Source organism: Mus pahari, chromosome 2, assembly GCF_900095145.1.
Source record: "Mus pahari chromosome 2, PAHARI_EIJ_v1.1, whole genome shotgun sequence".
NCBI classification, from domain to species: Eukaryota; Metazoa; Chordata; class Mammalia; order Rodentia; family Muridae; genus Mus; species Mus pahari.
This window is the reverse complement of record NC_034591.1, coordinates 50,783,796-50,804,809: the sequence shown is the minus strand read 5'-3', so window position 1 is coordinate 50,804,809 and position 21,014 is coordinate 50,783,796. Positions and strand designations below refer to the sequence as shown.

Sequence of the window (21,014 nt, the reverse complement as noted above, 5' to 3'; positions counted from 1 at the left end):
TCAGGGTTTCTATTCCTGCACAAACATCANGACCAAGAAGCAAGTTGGGGAGGAAAGGGTTTATTCGGCTTACATTTCCATACTGCTGTTGATCAACAAAGGATGCAGGACTGGAACTCAAGCAGGTCAGAAAGCAGGAGCTGATGCAGAGGCCATGGAGGGATGTTCTTTACTGGCTTGCCTCCACTGGCTTGCTCAGCCTGCTCTCTTATAGAACCAAGACTACCAGCCAAGAGATGGCACCACCCACAAGGGGCCCTCCCCCCTTGATCACTAATTGAGAAAATGCCTTACAGCTGGATCTCATGGAGGCATTTCCCCAACTAAAGCTCCTTTCTCTGTGATAACTCCAGCTGTGTCAAGTTGACACAAAGCTAGCCAGTACATAGGCCAAATACATATGAATTTAAAAATAAGACCTACATGTATATTTTACAACTAAACAATGAAAGGAATGAAATACAAATTTTAAAGTTAAGTTCTTTGACTCGGCCCCATCAAGAGCCTGTTTCTAGCCTCTATCTCCAGTTAACCGGATAACTATTTCACTGCAGTAGGTAGAAATGTGAAGATGGCTACCATAGTAGGTACTGCTGAATTTCCCAACTGAATTCCCCTGAACCAATGGAGATTCTTCATGTGGGCCTGAACTAACCAAGTGAGTACTTTAAAGGAACTATTTTCCTCAGCTGGCAGAAGAGGAAGCTGAGAAGATTCTAGATTCGGGGAAGGCATGAAGATGCTTGCTGCCATAAAGATGGAGCAATCAAGGAAGTAGAAATGCCAGAGTCTAGATTCTAGAAGCAGCTCTCGTTACAAGCAGTTTTTCATCCCCAGGGCATCCAGATGAAAGCCAAGCTTAATTGATATCTTGTTTTTTTTACCTTCAGGACCTGAAGCCAAGAATCCAGCCAAAGCCACTTTGACTCCTAAAACCTACGGAATAGTGAGACACACTGAATACCTGGGGGGTTGTTTCAGTCTCTCAAACCTGTGGAAATTTGTCCTACAGCAGTAGATAACAAATAAGCTCAGGTTCCCCAGCCTGAAATAAAGACAACACCACCTGGGCGATTCCTAAGAAACATTCCAAGCCAATGATAAGCTTTAATAGGCACATTGTACCAAAAAGAAATGTACCAAGTCGTGGCTGAATGCTGTGATGCTCTTACCAGATGCAACACCCACAGGAGTTCAATCAAGAAGCCTAGTTACGTTTGCTTTGTCATACTTCTTGCAGTCGTAGGACAGGACTAACTTTAGAAGCCATCTCACAAGGGTCGGGAGCATGGAAGTGCTGCTTCAGGGAGGACAAGATCTGACCCACAGTGTTTCTAATTCACAAAACAGTCTGCCGAATGTATTGATGCCGTACCAGATCTTACATCTACTTTTCAAATTCAGAGATTTCTCTTTTCTCCCTAAGCTGTATTTGCCCTCCTGAAAAATGACCTTCTCCTTAGAAAATTCTGCTGAAATCTGGCAAGCTATTTCTGATCTTGAGAAAAATCTTGAGAGAGGAGGCAAGGGGGATCATACACATTTTAATAACGCTGATTCCTGAGATGAAAGAAAGGCTCTAAGCAGGTCACATACACTCCTCCCTAACTAGATGGAGAAGAGAGTAGACTGGACCTGCCCACCCTGCTCTCTCCTGCAGACGATGAGAGGTAACCATGGACACTCTGATGAGCTCAATTCAAGAGCAGATGCAGTTTAAACAAAGCTATTCGAGGAAGAGAAAAGGGTGATTGTTAAAGAAGCAAGAGGTTGTGTACCCAGAGTGAGAGCACTCTGATTCAGGAGTGAGCTTCCCAAACAGGAAGAGCTGGCTGAAATTTTGGGGGGGGCAGGGGGTGTGAAACCAGCATGTCTAGGACCCTAGGCAAGTGAGTGAAATTCCCCAAGTTGAGGTTTACTCGGGCCAAGTCAGGGTAAGTTTTTAATGTTCTCAGCATGAGGCCTGGGATGTGGAACATTCAATTAAATGATGGCTGTGCCAAGAGTAGGCAATCCCATTCCCTATGCTCGCTCCAGAGTTCCTGATCATCATCTTTATTTGATACAATCCTGCTGGCTAGATCCAAGCATCCTGTTCAAAACTAAAGACAAGAAGCCAGTGTCTGGCCCAGAAGCTCACACACAGCAAGGGACAGGAGTCCTTACTAGACCCACAAGAGGAAGGATTTACAGGCAACCACCCACCCACAAATAAAGATTTCCCTCTAAAACAATTCTATTTTCTGGCCCCACTAGTTGACAATGACTTGGCCATTGAAGATGCTATTTTTCCAACATGGTTCACTTTCTTGGCTCTCCTAAGTCATTAATTATGACCACGTTTTCCCAGATGTGGAAATCCCCATAGCTCAGATACCGCTACTTTCTGGCCACCACTCCTTTCCTGAGAAGCTTCCACAGCATAAAAATATTTTTGTTTTCCCCACAGGGAAATTTTCCTCACTCTTTTTTTTCCCTTCCCCCCTTTAAAACCTTCTGGCAATTTCCAGGAACACATGTAGAGTCATCATTACTTAGATCACTGGACAACCCTTGAGACGTCCTACCTCTCATATGACGAGAAGCAATACAAGCTTTAGATTTTACACTAATAAACCCAGTCTATGAGCTGCTTTTAATCAGGAAGACAATGTGACTGAAAGGAGCCACCCACTCCTGCCCAAGAATATGTCTCTAGGACTTGAGTGCTTCCATTATAAATTGTGATGGCCAGAATGGTTGGTGTCACCTCTAGATAAAGTAACATCACACATATTATGATTCAAACATAGGTGAGCCTTTTACAAACACAGGCACTTAAGCAGGTCTACAATACACAGATTAGATAAATAGTAAAAAATATCAGAAAAGAGGCTGGAGAGGTATCTCATTTGATAAAGCACAAGCCTTGAAAGCACTAGGCTTCCCAGAACTCATGTTTTAAGGTCTGGGGAAGCTGGGTGTGACAGCATGTGGATCCACAGAACTCGCTGGCACCAGCCTACCATACTTGGTAGGTTTCAGGCCAGTGAGAAACCCTACCTCAAAACAAACACTTTTTAAACGGGATAAACCATTAAGCAGATAAATAAATCAGGTTGGGCAGAGCCTGAGGTTATAATAATTCCCGTGCTTGTTCTCTGGCCTCTGCATGTACGCGCCCACGTTACTTGTGCACACATAAACACACAAAATGTTACATGACTCATCCAGGTTGCCTGATTTCCATCCTGAGCTGGTAGCACCGCTGACGACAGTAGAGGAACCCTGGAGATATTTTGTTCTTTTCAGAACATTCAAGAAGCATTTCTGTGCCAGAAACTAAATTTAGATGATGGAGAAGGGGTGATAGAGGGATGAATCAGACTGGGTCTGTGCCCTCCAAATCTTCACAGCCTAGTAAAAAGGCATGATGTGTATCCTGGTTCTTGGGTGTGTGGGGAGGGGAGCTCCAAGCCTCTCCCTCCCTTGGAGAACTCTGGTAACAGCTGGAGACATGTTTGATTATCAGAACTGGAAGGGGGTCAGTGCTATTGGCACCTTCAGGATGAAGCCAACCATGCAATAAAGCAAAACACAGACTCCCAACAACAGAGAATTAGCCAGTCCTAAAGTCAATATTACGGGGCCAAGAAACCCTGTACAAGCTGCATTAGCTAGAATAGAGGAATTATTGACTGCCAGCTTAATGGATTGATTGGTTGGTGGTAAATCACATGGTAAATGACTTTCACTCTAAAACCCCGGTGACTTTGAATTTATAACTAGAACCCACAACATCTGTTGTATGTCTTTTGAACACATGGGTGCTGAATAAAGCAAGAGTTAAGGAGTCACCAGGCAAAATGAGTAGTAATTTAGGCTGAACTGTTAAGAAGATGAAATTTGGAATGGGGATGGGGCAGAGCCTTCATCTGGCATACTTTAGATTTAATCTCCAGCATGAGAGGGGTTAAGGACACAGAGGATCAAAATTTTTCTAGATGATGTCACCGCACTAAATGTTAATTCATTGAAAGTGAACTGGCCATAGACACACAACTTAGCAACACTCATTTGCCTACAGTTGAAAGAAGAATCTTTATTAAAACAATCCTGGTGGTGGCATCGTGGAAATTCCTCATTGTAGAATGGAATTGCATGCCATAAAGGAGTTTTTAGGTTAGCATTCAGAATGTCCCATGCTTCAAATTAGTCTGTTTCTTAAGACACTGATATTGAGATTATTGGTAGGGGCATGGGAACGCTGGCCCTGCACCTCATCTCCCATGTAGTGCCATGGGTGGGGGAGAGCTGACCCAGAGGTCATGAGAGTAGAAGTGCTGTCCCTGCTCCTTGCCAGCTGCAACATTGGGTGACCTAGCTGGAGACAGGCTGGAGAGCTCACTCTGGTGGTGTGGGTACAGAACTGGTGAGCTGCCCAGCTCAGCTACCACCCAGGCCCCGATCTAGGGCTTTGAGCCAGCCCACCCCAACACCTACACCATCTGTAACTGCTGGAGTGAGTGAAGGAGCCAGCCCTGCAGATCCAAAGCTGCAGGATCTCCATGACACGGGGCAGCAACAGGACATCCGAGAGAAGTCCTGGTGAGAATTCAGTATTGTAGCAGATGCCAGAGGCCTTGAACCAGACCAATGACTCATTGCAATGAACATTTGCAAGTAAAAAAGTGTGGACAAAAGGGTATACTGGGTGATACATTGTGACACACCATAGCTTCCATGATGAGATGTTCTTCTTTGGTATTGTTTTGTTTTTATTTTTTATTTTTTTGTGGGCTGCTGCAAAGGCGGAGGGTGAGTAGGAAGGGGCAGGGGCATGGGTGGGATTGGGGTGTATGGTGTGAACCTATAGAGACTCAAGAAAAAGGTTTGAAAAGGTGGGATCATCACTTGATGAATTTAAGAGACTGAGGGAGTAGGATTTTGAAGTGGGGGGGGGCCTCAACATTTTATATATGATGTGACTCCTGCTCCTATGCACAGGAACAAATAGAGCAAGACCCTGGTTGTATGTACCAAGTGTACTCACTCTGTTTATGTAGCTTCACGTAACGACACGTAGGACAGAGTCGACCTAAAGGGACAAGGACTCTTTCCCTTCATTTCTCCCCTCCATCCTCTCTTCCTTCTTGCTGCTTTCCCTACTCTCCCATTCCCCCCTCCTTTGTCTCTTTCTCAAATTATTATTTTTCTCCGATTCTGTGTGTTCACATGTATGGGTGTTTTTCCTGCATGTGTATCTAAACATCACATCCAGGGGTCAGATGCCCTGGGAGTAAGCATGCAGGTGATTGCAAAGAACCACATAGGTTCTGAGAATTGAACCCAGGTCCTTTGGAAAAGCAGGCAGTGCTCTTAACTGCTGGGTCATCTCTCCAGCCTCTCCTCTTTAAATTGAACTTAAATCATTTTGGTTTTATTTTGCTTTTGTTTTCGCTGTTTAATTTTTTTTTTTAAGACAAATTTTCTCTGTGGAACAGCCCTGGCTGTCCTTCAACTCACTTCGTAGACCAGGCTAGCCTCAAACTCAGATCTACCTGCCTCTACCTCCTGAGTACTGGGATTAAAGGCGTGTGCCACCACACCAGGCTTATTTCCGGCTACTTGCCACAGAGTCTCACACTGTAGGCTAGTTTTGTCTAGAACTATGTGGCCCAGGCTGGCCTGTGACACACAGCAGCCCTCCTACCTCAACCTCCCAAGTGATGGATTACAGACTTGCGCTGCCATGTCTGCCATAAAGAGGTTTAGTTTGGCTCGTGGTTTTGAAGGACTTCAGGCTACTATGGAATGGAAGGCGTAGAAGAGTAGGTGGGTTTGTGGCAACAGGAGCACCTAGAGGAGATAATTCACATCCAGGGGCCGGGAAACAGAAACCATGCTAAAACCAGAGTCCAGGCTGTGATTTTCAAAGGCTCACCACTAAAGACCTAATTCCAGGAGCTAGGCCTCTTTCCTAAAGGTTCTACAATTTTAATAGTGCCACCAGCTAAAAGACAAGCACATGATGAACCTGGTGTGTGCGTGCGTGTGTGTGTGTGTGTGTGTGTGTGTGTGTATGTGTGTGTGAGCGCGTGCGCGTTGGGGGAGGTGTTCAGATTCAAACTACAACACAAATATCACTAAGAAGAGAAGCGTTACATATCACTTTTAGCTTGGGATTAAAATTGAAACTATATTAGTACTAAACATCGGTGAAAAACATGATTTACTCTACTAAAATTATTTAATCCATCTTTTTCAGGAAAATGGGTGAGGTGGTCTAGCAATTTGACGTTAGGGAAATAAACAGCCATTGTTATTCGAAAATCTATAATTTCGATGAAGCAATTATCTTCGCCATGCTCCGTGGGTTATCCGGGAGTGACTGGCTTTCTTCTTCGGCCTCTGTGACCTGTGTGCAAGTGATGAGTAAGCCAGGAAGTGGCCTGTGACTGTGTCTACTCATCAAATGTGACTGGAGAGCCGCCACACTAATACCTGGAAAAAGCTGTCCTTTGGGCTACAGCAATGTTCTCTGACTGTAACACACAGTGCAGAGACCACTGGGTTCTCGGGTTTTGTAATATGAAGAAGCAAAGCTTGGGAATTTTCCAGTCAAATTTTTGCCTAATGTGGATTTAGTAAGGCATACTTAGGAGCAGAGACAGCGTGTTCTCTTTGCTTCTCATAAAGGAATAAATTAGTAAAATCACTTCAGCTCTACACAACAAAAACAAGCTTATGGAGGGGGAGGGCCCCTAATAAATAAATGGGATCTTAAAAACGATGCACATCTTAAACACCCATAAGTGTAGAAATTTAAGAGTACAGGTTGGGCTGGGGTAGCTCACCAGGAGAGCTTGCCTAGCGTTGACAAAGCCCGCACTTTTTCAGAGCAGCACTGCAGAAATGTGATACTCAGTAGAACTGGACTTGGGAAAACACCTAGAACTCTGTCAAAATGCCAGGACTGGGAGGTGGGTCAGCTGCTAGCCATGAGGGCTGGAGTTCAGCTCCCCAGCACCACGCCAAGGGGTGGGGCAGTGTGTGCCCATACTCCCAGGATTGGGGTGATGGAGACTTTCTGGCCAGTCAGTCCAAGTGAGCTCCAGGTTCAATGGGAGATCACGTCCCAAAAGTTAGAGAGCAACACACACACACACACACATACTCACACACCCCAAAACTTGCTTAAATGGGTCATCATTGCTGCCTCCTTTTATTTACAATAAAAAAGAGAAAATTTTGGATTTCCTTCTAACTGCTGTAGCTAGGCAATGGCCAATCAAAGGAGATGTCCAACGAGCCAGAGTGGCCCAACCAATATGCAAAAGCTAGAAAGCAGCTCTCATTATATAATACAGTCAAAGGCCTCAGTCTAAAGTTTATTTCTAAAGAGAAGACATTAGGGAAACCTTCCTCCCTTGTCACAGTATGCTTTAGAATAGAGGAGCTGAACTGAGGATTAGAATATGTGTATACAGAAGAAAATTCAAATATCCTTAGTGTTTATTGCATTCAGTGCTATGGCTGCTTATCAACAGAGGGTTCTAATTAACTGCCTTCCTATCATAGCTTTACAGGTGAGGATTTTAGAGCCAAACATAGAAGCCCAAATGCATGTCACTTTCTATAATTCTAAAATACCCCAGTACTCAAGGGTACTGAGGTAAGATCAATCTGGCTACTAAGTGAATTCTAGGCTAGCATGGACTGGTTGTGTCAGTCAATCAGTCAATGAATGGGCTGACAAGATGGTTTAAAGAGTAAGAGTGCTTGCAGCACACTCCTGATGATCTCAGTTCAAGCCCTCCAACCAAGAAGATAGGAGAGAACTGAATTCCAAAGACTGAATTCTGACCTCCACCCTAGCATGTGTCCTGTACACACACACACACACACACACACACACACACACACACACACACACTCAATGCACAATAAAAAAAAAACAAGTAAATTAACAAGTTTTTATTTCTACATCTGACATGACGCAGAAATGTTGTTCCCCTGGCATTTACAATGGTTATCTTTTAAAAAATGGGAATAAGAGGGTTTATTCTGGAGCCATTTTGAATAACAATGGCCTGGAAACAGATGTAGGTTACCTCAAATTCCATGTTCCAATGCAGAAACAGTTTCATGAAGTTTGTATAGTCTTACAGAAAGTCATAGATCAAGGCAAGTTTAAATACACTGGTGGGCAAGCCAGAGACATGGGTACAGTCAGATGAGGGAAGGTTTTCATGTGCTCGGGACACTCTCCAATGACATTCCTAGCTTTGGGGTTGGTGGGAGGTAATGGCCTGCAAAATTAACAGGTCCCAGCAGGCTCTATCTATTAGGTCACAGGATATTAGTTCTGCCAGAGGTGGGCGAGGAATCGCTGTTCCTGAGGGCAGGAAGTAGCTTGAGATAAGGTGATCTGCCCCTGGACCTGCACACAGTGGTTCCCTTTAGGTGATGGAATATAGAGGGGTTTCTTATTTTCTTTGTGCTCTTTAACATATGAATTTCTTTCTTTCTTTCTTTCTTTCTTTCTTTCTTTCTTTCTTTCTTTCTTTCTTTCTTTCTTTTCTTTTCTTTTTTCTTTCTTTTTTTTTTTTTTTTTGGTTTTTCGAGACAGGGTTTCTTTGTGTAGCCCTGGCTGTCCTGGAACTCACTTTGTAGACCAGGCTGGCCTCNAACTCAGAAATCNNCCTGCCTCTGCCTCCNNAGTGCTGGGATTAAAGGTGTGCGCCACCGTGCCCGGCATGGATTTCTTTACAAGCCCTTGAGTAATAACCACCTAAAATCCTCTCGGTTCTACTTAACTTAACCAACATCTCAGTTCAGCCTTTTTTCTTCTTAACTCATCACCCCAATTCACTTCTCAAAAACCCATTGCTACTTTGGTCTTTTTACAGGCTCATTTTACAGGAATCTCCTGTGGAGCAAAGCGAAAGGGTGGGGCAAAGGGTGGGGCATCTGGCTGTGTTCTCAGGGCACTTGACCTCCCAGATGAATTTCTTCTGCTCTCTGTATTTTTTGTGTCCATAGCGAGTGGTTCCGAAATACTGCTAGACCTTCCGCTTTCTTCTAACAGGATTTCGTATTTAGGAGGCTTGGAGACACATGGCTCAACTCTAGCAGTACTTGTAAACACTGGGCTATCATTTAAGGCTGGTTCCCCGCATGAAATAATCTCAGGATTTCTTGTGTGGCACACTGTGTTAGAGGGATAAGAGGATGATACAGGCAGACATCTGGACAATAGGAGGCTACTCAGGCTTGTAGGCATAGCTCACAAGTTGGCCCTTATTGTATGGACCAATGAAAGTGTCCTTAAGCCAAATGACTCAGTTACCTTACTTTCCTGAAGGACCCTAAGGGTTATACTTCTTTGAGTCTGGGTCCTGAATAGTAACAGAATCTTCCTCCTCTTTCCCTCCTCCTCCTCTTCTTCCTCCTCTTCTTTCTCCTCCTCTTCTCTCTTCCTCCTCCTCCTCTTCCTTTTCCCACTTAATTTATAGTACTACATGTGCTCTGATGATACATCTAAATGAAGTGAGGATGACAAATAAGACGAGTGTTTGTGATGGGAAAGAGAGGTCACAGTCAAGCTGCGTGACTAGCTGGTAAGTTCTAGAAGACAGACATCCATGAGGACGGTTGGCTTCACCTCTTGCGTTTATCTTCAGGTTCTGAACTCAGCCTGCTCTCCTTATGGTGCTGATGCTACACGCTGGAAGGACAGGAGTCTCTGCTGGCCACCATCCTCATTTTGTGTAGAATCAGAGGCTTCTGTGACAGTGCCAGCTCTGAGAATTGAACGGAGGAGAGGTGGGTGGAAAAGTACTTGTAGGCGGTGAGGAGCTGTCCAGCAGTGAAGGAGCTGCATCAGTGAAGTCCCAGGGAATCACACTGAGGGTGGCAGCTGGGAGAAAGGCTTCGGTGAGAGTAGTCCTAACAGGGAGAGTGTGTATACAACTGTATCCTCTTGCCTTAGCAATCCTTCGACTTAAACTATGAAATGGAAAGTTCTAGAAATGAAAAATTTATACATTTAAAATTGCATGTCATTCTGGGAAGTAGGATGAAAGTTCATGCCGTTCCCTCCTGAGATACGTCTCATCCCTTTGCCCAGTGTATCCCCACTGTAAGTGGCCCATGAGCCACTCAGCAGCCATCTTGGCTACCTTATTTCCTTGCCATGAGATCACAGTGATTCCTTCAAGTAACCCACTATGTGATTTACTAATGGCCTAAAGACATGATGGTGCTGACAACAGAGAAACCATAAAGGGTTTCCTTTAAGTGAAGAAGTAAACTTTCTTAACTTGCTAAGGAAAGAAAAAAAAAAAAAGAAGAAGACACTGAGGTTTCTGAGACCTACAGAAAAACAAACAAACAAACAAAACAAACAAAAAACCCAAATCTTTTACCTATAAAATGGTAGGAAAAAAAGAAAACAGAAATCTGTGTCCTACTTTGCGGTCAGTCCCAAACTGCAAAAGTTATGGCTATTGCATGCAGTGAGCATACAGAAAGTTATGATGGAAAAGGAATTACATTACGGATCTTGGCACTATCTATGGTTTAAGGCATCTACTGATTGCTAGAGCTTATTCTGTATATGAGAGCACTAGTACTGTACCAAACATACTGTGTGCCTTCACCCAACCCATCCCAAAGCAGGGATGAAGGGAGAGCGAAGACGGAATGTGCAAGGGAAGAGAAAAGAAGACTTGAAGATGACAGAAGGCAAAGACAGGATTATCCTACACATGAGCCATTGCTCAGCTTGTCACTGCTCATCCACTTAGTGTGTGCTTGCACTCGTGAACATATACGCGCATGCGCACGTGCGTACTTTGTAAATGCATTGCGCCTTCAGTATTCATGTTGTGCAATCAGAAATAGTCATTTTAAGCATACCATTTTGGAGAAAAAAAGTAGCTAGTCAAAGCCTTTCCCAAGTGTGTATGTTAATAATTTAAAAATAAAGTATATGGGCCCTGTAAGAGTCTCCTCGTTCTCCCCTTTCTAAGTGGCAGGTGAATCCTTTTCTGTGTATGCATACTTACCTGAACAAAATCCAATAATATATTGCACAATTATTTTTTTAATTAAATGACTTGATGCCTAGCCATATTTGTCTCTTTCCTTTCCCAATGGAAAACCAAAATGACCACAAATATCCTGGAATTGGAAAAGGTAAGAAATTGGGGATATTTCTTGTCTAGGTTTCATATCCCAGGCAATTAAATAATATTCAAATTTTATGGGGATATTTAATTAATGGAAGAAAGTTAAGTTATTCCTTTGTAATTTTTAAATACTTTGAAAAACTATAAGCAAATAAATATTTTTATTTCAAAATTGAAAATTCATTGTAGAAAATCTGGGAAATACAAAAATATGCACATCTCAAAACAAAAACTTTACGCAATCTTATTTCAGGCTCAATATTTTTTAAATTAAAAAAAGAGCACAGTAAAAATAATTTTTGGTCCAAACTGAAAATCATTGCCTACCCTGATTTACTCTTTCAATGCAAAGAATCAGGGTCTTGTGTATGCAACCAAAAGAAGCAATGCTCCGCCTGTCGACATATCTGAATCATCTTTGGGCCTGGTGGGCAATAAGTTATCAATGGCAGGCTAGATCCAACCATAAGGTTGTAGACAATCCCTCGGCTTTCTTTTCATAGCTTGAGACCCAAGAAATCATAAAGAGGAGCATGATATCACAGAACAGCTTTATTTTTGTGAACTAACACTGCAGGTTTCCCACTTTGGACAGCTGTAGTCAGTCACATGCTACCCAGAACAAAACCCCCCAAAAGAAGTTAACTCTAGCCTCGGGGGAAAAAAATCCTTTTATCCTTCATGATTCTGATGCCTTTAAATTTGTCACCTGAATGTGATATTAACATAATCATCTGCATTTTCTGCTAATGAATGCACCTGTTTCTAAGACTTTATTTTAGCAGTTTTAATGAGCTCTTCAAAGGAGTTTGCCTGGACTTACCGCACCGCTAAAGGGAAAAAAAAAAAAAAAGCAGCTGTAAGCAACTAAGGCTGCATTCAGAATTCGAGTCAGGGCTCTGTGAAGTTGTTAAACTTGAGAAGGAGCTGGAGCCACAGCAATTGGGAAATGCTCTAGTGAAAGTGGGCCTGGCTACGGAAGCCTCTTCGTTGCTTGGCCAGAAGGTATGGGTGGGCAATTCTCTGAATCTCCATGTTCTTGTCTGTATATGAAGTCTACTTGTAAGGGTCACACATCTCCTGCTGTAAGCACTCAATAATATTAGGTTTCCCTATAACCATAATGTTTATTCTTAAGGAGATGTGACTTAGTAAAGGGCCACACATGGTTGGAATTCACTTATGTAAAATACCCAGACTGGGAACCACAGTGAAAGTAAATTGGCAGTGACCAGGTTCCGGAAGGAGGGAGCCAGCATCAGGCAGTAACAGCTTAATGGATGCGAGGCTTCCCTTTGGGAGTGATAAAAATGTTTGGGAACTGGATACAAGGGGAAGTTGTGCAATGTCACAAAGACACTACAGGTTTCTGTATTGCTGCCTTTAAAATAGTAGATTTTGTTATGTGAATGTCACCTGAAGCATAAAACAAAAGCACTCCTTTGAGTAATTAATAACAATAGTAATAAAATAATAATAATAATAACAATGTGACTTTAAATGGATCAAGCAAATTGTTTGATTGACTGCAGGTCCTGAGAGAACTCCTAGGTGAAGAATGACTCATCAAACATCACGTTAAGGAAACCAATCAGCTCTCCTCTACAAAGCCCAGAGGATGTCCTTTCACACCTCCCATCAGGGAGGAAGTATCTCAAGAAGACGTTACCAACCAACCTGCAGATGTTCAAATCCCTACGCAATCCTGAAAGTCACGGATATTTTAAACTACTATGTGGGTGCTAGCAAAGCAGGACAGAGATATAATACTCCATGCAATCAAGTCTGTCTCGCAACTACTACATTCGCATGACTGCCATCTCCCTTGGTTTTCCCTCTGCGCCGTCCTCTGTGTATGGACTAATAAACTACCCCAAGTCCAATTGAAAAGAAAGTCAGAACTAGGTCAAGCGTTGCTTTAAAAAATGCACGGAGCAGACCCACTACAGATCAAAGGTGGAAGCACCCCAGATTAATAATTGTACCTCCCCTTTTCCTTCTCTTCCTCTCCCCTCTCCCTCTCCTTTCCTCTGTCCAGCAGGTGAGATGGCTGTTGAGAAAACCATCAAGTCCCTTTAAAATTTGATTTCAATAACAGTGAACATGAGTGGCAGAAACTCCCTCTCGGGACTCTTGTCTTCATAGGATGCTGGGAAACAGTCAGTGTTGGGAACTGGTCATTCACTCAGTGCTGGAGAACCATTCAGGAACCAGGCTCAGCTAAGGAACCATCACCAGCTACACGTGGGTTTCTCTGGAAAGGTCCCGATTTCTAGAATCCAAGCCTTCTGGCAACGCTGTGCACCCCCTCCATTCTAAAAGAGCCACTTTATCCAGACTGACATGGGACATCTCTCCAGAGGACTTTGAGTTCCATTCTGAGACCTCAACTTTGTAACCTGAGCTCACCTCCAGCCACCCTCTGGCAGTGTTCAGCCAGCAGGGCACTGGCTGCATGCTGACGAAGGTCTCGCTATGCCGCACACCATGGTCCTCAGCAAGGGCAGCATCAGCATCACCCGGACGGTCAGCATCAGTCGGCAACGAAGCCTAGGTCCCACCCTCAACTGACTGCTTCGGAGCCTACAGCTTAAGTTCAGGTTCAGGAAGCAGCGGTCTACAGAATCATCTGCTTGGGGTTGCTTTCGCTGGCAACGTGACTCACCATGTCAGGCTCCCAAGTTGTATCCGTGTGCATTTTCCATTTCAAGGCTCTACACAGATTTCCCTGCAGTGTTCCTGGGCAAGTGAGCTCTACTTGGATGAGTTCCCACCCAGCGGGCCTCAGGATGATGGTTCTCTGAGTGGTCACACCGTTATATAGTGCAGCCTCCTGTTAAGCAAGCTATGCCCACCCCCTAGGTCACCCTGCCCTCCTGTTCCCTCAGCTCCAGTGGTACCGTGTTCATAAATTGTTCTTAAAGAAAGAAATTACCAGAAAGAAAAAAAAATAATGTCTATAAACCTGCACAGTTTAGAGCTAAAGAATATGTTAAAATTTTCCATTGTGGAAATTTCCCAGCTACTGGGCTCTTTAGATTTTTTTTTTTTTTTTTTTCAGAGCTGCAAGCAAAGAATGGAAATTTCCAAACGCAGCCTCGAGAGCGGCTATTCTGCTGACAGTCTGGCTCAGCCGGGGTCATCTGCTTCTCTAAGACATCAAGGAATGCCAAGGTAGGGTTGAGAGAACACCACGGCTTCCTCTGCAGGCAGGAAGGAAGATCTTGGGCGCTGCCTAAGAGCTGGGAGGAGAGGAGGGGCAGCCGAGGTGACACCCCCTGCTCCCTCCCCCTGAACAGGAAGTCATCCCACTTGACTTCTTTCCAGGGGCAGCTGGCTGGCAGGATTTGTGTTTTTAAAAGACATTCCTAAGGTGGGTGGGAGATACAGAACCATGAAAGAAATAAATCTTTGCTGGGGTCTAATTTTGAAAGGACTTTACCTGGTAGCCATATCATTCAATCATGTGACCTATCCAAGAAAATCAATCAAAATCTCTTTCTCTCTCTCTCTCTCTCTCTCTCTCTCTCTCTCTCTCTCTCTCTCTCTCTCTCTCTCTGACCTCCTGACCCTCCTTCCTCCACCTCTCAAATGCTGGGATTAAAGGCATGTGCCATTATGTCCAGCATTAATTCTGAGTTTAGAATCTTCGAGCTGTACCTTCTGAGACAACGCTATCTCCCCATCCCCCATAAACCAAACCTTCCACAAATATCCCAGCAGGTTCTGTCCCCACCTCGGCATTAATATCAACAGGCCTGTTCCTTTCCACTGCAGCTACGTAAAAATACATTCCTGTTCACAGCTGGTCCTGCCGCCTGAGTCAACAGGCATCTAATAGTTCCCTGAGATCTGGCATGTTCCTTCCACCCACGGATGCTGCTCCTACAGAAGTCTCAACAGCAACTCCATTGGAAGTTGGTGTCAGGGCGTCAGCTTCCTGCAGACGCCAAAGGACCCCGAGCGGCTTTGGAACAGAAGGAATAGTCTCAAACCGAAGCCATGTGGTTTTTGTCTGACTGAAAGTTTGGTTTCTGTTTAATCACCTTTCGGGAAGTTCTTAACAAACAAGTGCTGTATATGAGTTCTGTGCTCTGCCATCCCCTGGCACCAGGGAGAGGACCGCAATGAAGGGTTTTTTGACATCCTTTTTCTTTATACTAAACATTCTTTATTAAAACAAGTTTGATAACAGCGATGAATTTCTGGCAAGAAACTTAAAAAAAAATTCACACAGTGGCTCCTGACTATAAACTCAACAGGGCCACAAGTTCAGGGCCAACCAGGTCTAGAGGATGAGACCCTATCTTGACAAACTGAACAGGAACATGGGTTAGGGAGGTAGGTGGCTCAGTTGGTAGAATGCTGGCTGTGCAAGCATCTGAACCTGGGATTGGAATGCCAGGTACCCTTGTAAAGTCAGGCATGATGACATGCATCTTTAATCCCAGTGGTAGGGAGGCTCACTGGCCAGCCAGTCTAGCCAAACTGATGAATTCCAGGATCAGAGACAACCTGTCTCAAAAAACAAACAAAAAATGGGATGGAGAGTGGTTGTGGAAGACATTCCATGTCTACCTCTGACTTCCTCACACATGCACATGCACCCCGAGAAACAGAAACATAACACACACACACACACACACACACACACACCGGACACATGAGACAGAGAGAGAGAGTGAGAGCAATAATGGGGCGGGGTGGGGGTGAGACCAGCCAACAGCTAGTGAGAAAAGGAGCTGTCCCATATCTGTTGGTTCAGTCCCATCTATATAGAGAGACATCAGTGATCAATTTTAATGCCACCTGCATTTAAGTGGGGCACGGAGTGATGAGCAAGAGTATTTTGTGTTGGTCTGTTTAGACATTAGTCCCAAAGGACGTTCAGTTCAGCCACTGGTTTCATCTGGGATAACGATTTGCTTTACGTCTTTAATGGGTTAATATCGAGCCCAGTTCCCTAGTGAAATTCATCAGGTAGGGTCAGGAATGTGGGTCTGGGTCTCACCAACGAGCCCCATTCTCCTCCCCCTCTGTGTCTGTCATGTGCTAGAGGATAATGGTCCCCTGAGTTGAAGAGAGTGATGACTCATAGCTGTGGGTGGGGGCTGAACAGACAGGTATGATGAATACAGCTTTCCCCGTGAGACCCAGAGACAACTTTTTTAAAAATCTGTGGTTGGGATGCGTGCCGCTCCAAAGTATGATTGATTGCTTGGGATTTCAAACACGGCCAGGTTCTGTCCCTCCAGTCTCCCTGCTGTCTGCAGAGTCACTTTGTAGCGGCTCTGATCAAGAACTGGGACTGCACTCTGGACCCTTCCAATCCAGGTTGGTTTTTTGCCTCTCTCTAGCTCTGGCTATCAGAATGGACCAGAAGTAACTGTGCTGAGTCCAAGCCGAGCCTCAAGGGCCTACCTCCACTGTCTCTCTTGAACCTGCCATTACTGGCAGAGTGTAGGCCAACCTGTGGGAGGATGAGTGAATGTGTACAGAGGGATCAACTGTCCCAGTGGATGGACTCCTAGGCCAGGGCACTGCACTGGGGCTGACCCTTAAGCCAGGGTTTGCTGACCTCTGATCTAAAGCAGCCTGTCACCCACAGAAGTGTTGGTACCTATGCCGGGATCCCAGCAGCTCCACTCAGATTCATCTCTGTCATTCTGGAGGAAAAGGGAGGCAACAGGGTTTGTTTCCCCGTAGAAGAAGATAAGAAGGGGCTGAGGACATGGTTTAGTGGATAGAACGCTTGCCCCCGTGTGCACAAAGGCCAAGACTGAAACCCCATGACCACATAAAACTGGGCATGCTGGCATAGGCCTGTAATCTCAGCACTTTGGAGGTAAAAGCAGGAAGACAGAGTCAAGGTTATCTTTGGTTACATAGGAAATATGACCCTATCTCAATTTTGGGGAAAAAAGGCAAAAAAAAAAAAAAAAGAGTGGTTGATGCAGATCCGAGACAGCACTGAGCACGCATACAGGGAACAATTAAAAGCCTCTTAGCCAATTCCTCCTCAGTGGTTGTTCGGTTAATGCTACAGGCCCGAATGATCAAGCAATGCCCCATTTCCCAGCCTCCAATCTCTAATACTAATTTAACAAATGCACGCTGTATGTCTCAGTAAGGATGGGGCGCCACTCGTACTTTGCCTGCTCGGAGTTCCCCGGGTGTATTGTGCTGTTTCACGCCTCCCTAACTCTGCACACAATGTTCCTTCTGCCTGGAACACTCTTAGCCCTCTTCTCTTACTGGCTAACGCCTACTCACTGATCAGAGCCGAGCTCAAGGATACTGTCTCTTGGAAGACTTCCCCAGGAGCACCACCACCTCCTCGCCCTCAACCTCCGGCCACATGCTCGGTCTCAGCACTCATTCTGCCAGCCTAACAATTAAAGCGGAAAAAAAAAAAACAACAAAAAACGTTTCTATGGCGCTGGGCACTTACTGTGTGCCGACACTGCTGTACCGAAGCATCTGGTTGAAAAACGTCCACATCCCTGTGTCATGCCATTGTTCCTCAAGGCAAGCATAGAGTCAGAAGTACATGTCGTGACTTCCCCCCACCTGTTGAGCAAAGAAGACACACGCTGATTTATCGTATACACTGTATACCCACTGAGGGCACCTACTGCATCTTCTCATTCTTGCGGTACCTGGAACAGACTCGGAACAGGAGGAACAGAAGCAAAGAGCAAACCATAACACAGCCCAGAACACATCTTAAGCAGTGTTCACAGCTCTCCCCGGGGCCAAAACCGGTCAGTAACTTTCTGAGGTAGCTGTTATAATCATCATGGTGCCACATATCAGGAACGGAAGGCGTCGAGAATTCTCTGGTAACTTTCCCAAGGTTGCACAGCTAGTGTGCGATAGAGCCAGTGCCAGAGGCTGTTTACCACCACAGGAGGAAAGGAAGGCTGCAGTGACTCAGCAGAAATCCATTTCCATCCTCAAAGAGGAAGTCAAAGAATGAAACTCTGAGGACAAGAGTGGTCCAATGGGCGTGGCTACATACTTGGGCTTAATAGGCAACAGGCTTGCATCATGTGGGCTCCTAGGTGCTCAGCATAGAGAGGTGGGTGGTACTGATGAGACCTCCAGTGGTTTTCCTGGTAACGTGTTTACTCAGCATGGTGCCTAGCAGCAGCTGCGTGCAACAGGGGTGGGGGAGTTGGGGTGGGCTGGGGGGCTGTTTAAGGCCTCCGTGACAGCAGACAAGACCTTATGGCATAATCCCTAGGCAGGCCTAGTCCATCGGATTCTTTACCAATGAGCATCTGGAAGACGATCTTGGAACTGTCTTGGAGGCTGCTGAACCTGGCTAGGCACTTTTTGTAAAATCACCATGGCCAGCTGCTCGCTGAAGCGTTGGCAAGTCCCCACGGGGCCTCCCTCCCAGACACTGTACCTCGCAGTGAGACAAACAAAAGCAGGGACACACATAGTGATTGGACAACAGCTGTCTCAGCACAGGCCTTGGCTGCTGAAAAGACAATAACAGAGACTCAGCATGGAATTTTGCTTCTGGGACAATTAGGAAAAAAAAGTTAGGTCTGAAGACTGGGACAGGAGAACGTGAAAATGACCAGTTCCGGCAGACCCTTTATGTCCATAGTTCCTTCCAATCCCAAACAAACAGGTTCATTCTCTGCTTCTCAGACACACTCAACCTTTGTTCTATAGGTTATATGCATCCAAGACAGCTACAGATGTGGCCTACAACATTGTAGATGCTGATGTGGATGCTGCAATGGAGAGTTTGGAAACCCCTGCAGGTAATGGTTGGAAACCCCTACAGCTAATCTTCCCCTTAAAACTGGAGCCTCTCTAATGGTTTAAAGGGCTGAACAGTGGCCAAGATGACCTCCCACAGGCTTCTAGTCGTTAGTACTAAACACAACAGAAGCCAGTAAGTAAGATCTCTGAACACCAAATATCTGCGCGCTCCTATGTACTGGCACAAGACTTGCCTCCTGCTGAGGAATTTCTCCCAAAGACACTGATGGCCTGGCTGGAAAACTTTAGAAGCATCCATTTGATTTGTATTCATTTTCAGGGCACAGGGTAGAGTTTATAGCATTTTTACCTTCCCATTAAAATAGCTCAACTGTGTTTACAGCCTATTTTATCCAGATTACAGATTAACAATTTAAAGTCTTCTGCTTGGCAAATCTATTTTCCCAACTGACCATAAACTCCTTGAGGGTCTAGAACATAATCTTTCTCCTTTGGAGTCCTCTGTTCAGACGATATGGCACAGTACTTGGTGGAGGTCAGAGGGACAGAGGACAAAGTATTTGGAGGACCCCCCACCAACACCTGCCGGTGCTCCGTGGGCCGTCTTCGGGAGCACTTAAGTCTGAGATGCGATTTCCTCACCCTTAGATCCCTCTCTGGCCTCCCTACTTGTTGAGAAGATCAAATAAGATAATGCGCGTGAAAGTATTGTGTAATCCAAGAACTGCCAGTGGCTGAAACGTAAGGAACCCTCAGAGACTTAGTACTTAGTGAGTATCTGATCGATTTTTAATGATAAGGTATTGTCTTCCCTCTTCTCTTCAACCAGCCCCTTTAAGGATTTTATTTCCTGGAATTTAATTTTATTTGAGTAGTAAAGCCACTTCATGTCTTCCTGATAGTGTGTGTTTCACCTCATGGTCACCTTAAAATTTGATTGTAATCTAAGCAACCCAACCCCCCCCCCCCGAAGTCACAAAGCCCACTAGTCATGTCAATCACCCGGGACTCATGGGAACAAATACATTCAGACCCCCCACTTCTATTTCAGAGGCTTTCTTGTGCTGCTAACACACTGTGAAAATTGTACCCCACGGAGGGATTATGCATAGTTTTGTGTCACGGCACACTCAGTGGATACAGGAGTCCTAAGCCCGTATCATCGCTCTCTAAGTCCAGGCCAGCAGAGAATGTGAGAAATTTCACAGAGGTGACACTATAATTTGGCCTCTTAGAGCACACCATTTATTTATAGGCTTTGTTCTGTATTTATTCTTAGCAAAGACAGCATGCTTGGTTATAACAGAGTTCTATAGGATACATTAGAAATTTTTCAAACATGGATCATTCTTAAGTAGTTTTAGAAAATATTAAGTGTGGATTTTGGATTCTTGCTCTCTTAACTAGAAAAACAAGTAAACAAAACCAAAACGGAAAGAGACACAAGGAAATAAATAAATTTTGTATTCCAGGGATGAGTTTACACCTGGTTCACCATCTCGTTCTGGAACCAACTAACATGAAAGATATCTAGATTCTATAAAATGGTCAAAAACTAAACAGCTACAGAACCACTGACTTGGCTTACGAACTACATTTCTTACTAAAGTAGTTCAATGTTTATTTTCAAATGCTGCTTATGAAAACTATAGGAGTCTACTCTCTTCAATTCAACCAATGAGCCATTAGGTTTGTGTACAGGTTTGAAGTGTGCTGTTAATATATTGAACTCGGGCCAGTTATGAATAATACTGATAAATTTATTTATAAAGCCCCCTTTAGGGAGGAATTAATTAATCTAGAGCAGTTGTCTGTGTTAAATACTCCTGAAGATAGGAAAAAGAATAGTAAATAAACAAACAAAACTTCCAAACTCATCATTGAACATTCAACAACTGTCAACATAAAGCCAGTTTATAGTTGAGACAGTCTTACCACGTAGCTCTGGCTAGCCTGGAACTCCTTAGGTGGACCTGGCTGTTTTTAAACTCCCATTGATCTGCTCTTCTCCGCCTCTAGCGTGCTGGGATTAGGGGCGTACACACCACCATATCTGCCCTTTGTCTTTAGTACCAGAAAGGAAGCTGGGGCCTTACA

At 44.5% G+C, this 21,014-nt stretch overlaps 1 protein-coding gene across 16 annotated transcripts in view; it reads right to left on the bottom strand.

The window, feature by feature from the left end:
- Positions 1–21,014, bottom strand: part of LOC115063394 — a 169,323-nt gene that overhangs the window by 84,647 nt on the left and 63,662 nt on the right. For 13 of the 16 annotated variants that reach the window (XR_003843236.1, XR_003843237.1, XR_003843241.1 and 10 more), the window contains one exon: positions 17,626–17,744. The exons of 2 other annotated variants lie outside the window; for them this stretch is intronic. Coding sequence is in view for 1 of the 14 variants with exons in the window: in XM_029534994.1 (XP_029390854.1) it covers positions 17,626–17,744; positions 17,834–17,985 (271 nt within the window). In the remaining 13 variants the exon portion in view is untranslated. Of the gene's footprint in view, positions 1–17,625; positions 17,745–17,833; positions 18,306–21,014 lie in introns of those variants that run through there. One more of the 16 variants, XM_029534994.1, reaches the window with a different exon arrangement.